This window comes from Pterocles gutturalis, unplaced genomic scaffold (assembly GCF_000699245.1).
Source record: "Pterocles gutturalis isolate BGI_N339 unplaced genomic scaffold, ASM69924v1 scaffold787, whole genome shotgun sequence".
NCBI lineage: Eukaryota > Metazoa > Chordata > Aves > Pterocliformes > Pteroclidae > Pterocles > Pterocles gutturalis.
This window is the reverse complement of record NW_010109799.1, coordinates 414-779: the sequence shown is the minus strand read 5'-3', so window position 1 is coordinate 779 and position 366 is coordinate 414. Positions and strand designations below refer to the sequence as shown.

At 62.6% G+C, this 366-nt stretch overlaps 1 protein-coding gene across 1 annotated transcript in view; it reads right to left on the bottom strand.

Annotated features, from left to right (window-relative positions):
• LOC104461455 (diacylglycerol kinase beta-like) overlaps positions 1-296 on the bottom strand; it is a gene marked incomplete at both ends in the record, with an annotated part of 1,428 nt that extends 1,132 nt beyond the window's left edge. Inside the window, 2 exons of the mRNA XM_010073069.1 lie at positions 15-134; positions 222-296. Of these exons, the coding sequence (XP_010071371.1) occupies positions 15-134; positions 222-296 (195 nt within the window). The remainder of the gene's footprint in view (positions 1-14; positions 135-221) is intronic.
• Between the last annotated feature and the right edge of the window lie 70 nt (positions 297-366).

Here is a 366-nt window from a genome sequence, read left to right as displayed (position 1 = left end):
GCACAGGCACCCACCGTCTCCATCCCCAGCAGGACCAGTAACGGGATGGTGGTCATGCCGCCCCGGATCCACTCCTCCAGCGTCACTGTCCCATCATGGTCGTAGTCGATCTCCTCCATCATCGCTTTCAAGATCTGGAGGAAGGAGGAGATGCAGTGATACGGTGATGCTGCCTGGGAACCCCAGCTCCGGCCAAGAGCCCCCCCAGCCCCGGCACTCACGGGTTTCAGCTCGGTGGAGTCCCCCTCCAGGTACTCGGCCACGTGCACCATCTGGTTGATGATCCGGTCCAGCTCCTGAGCACAGACAGGACCGCGCCGGGGGCTTTAGGGACGCCTTCAGGCACTGACAACATGTCCAGCCTCA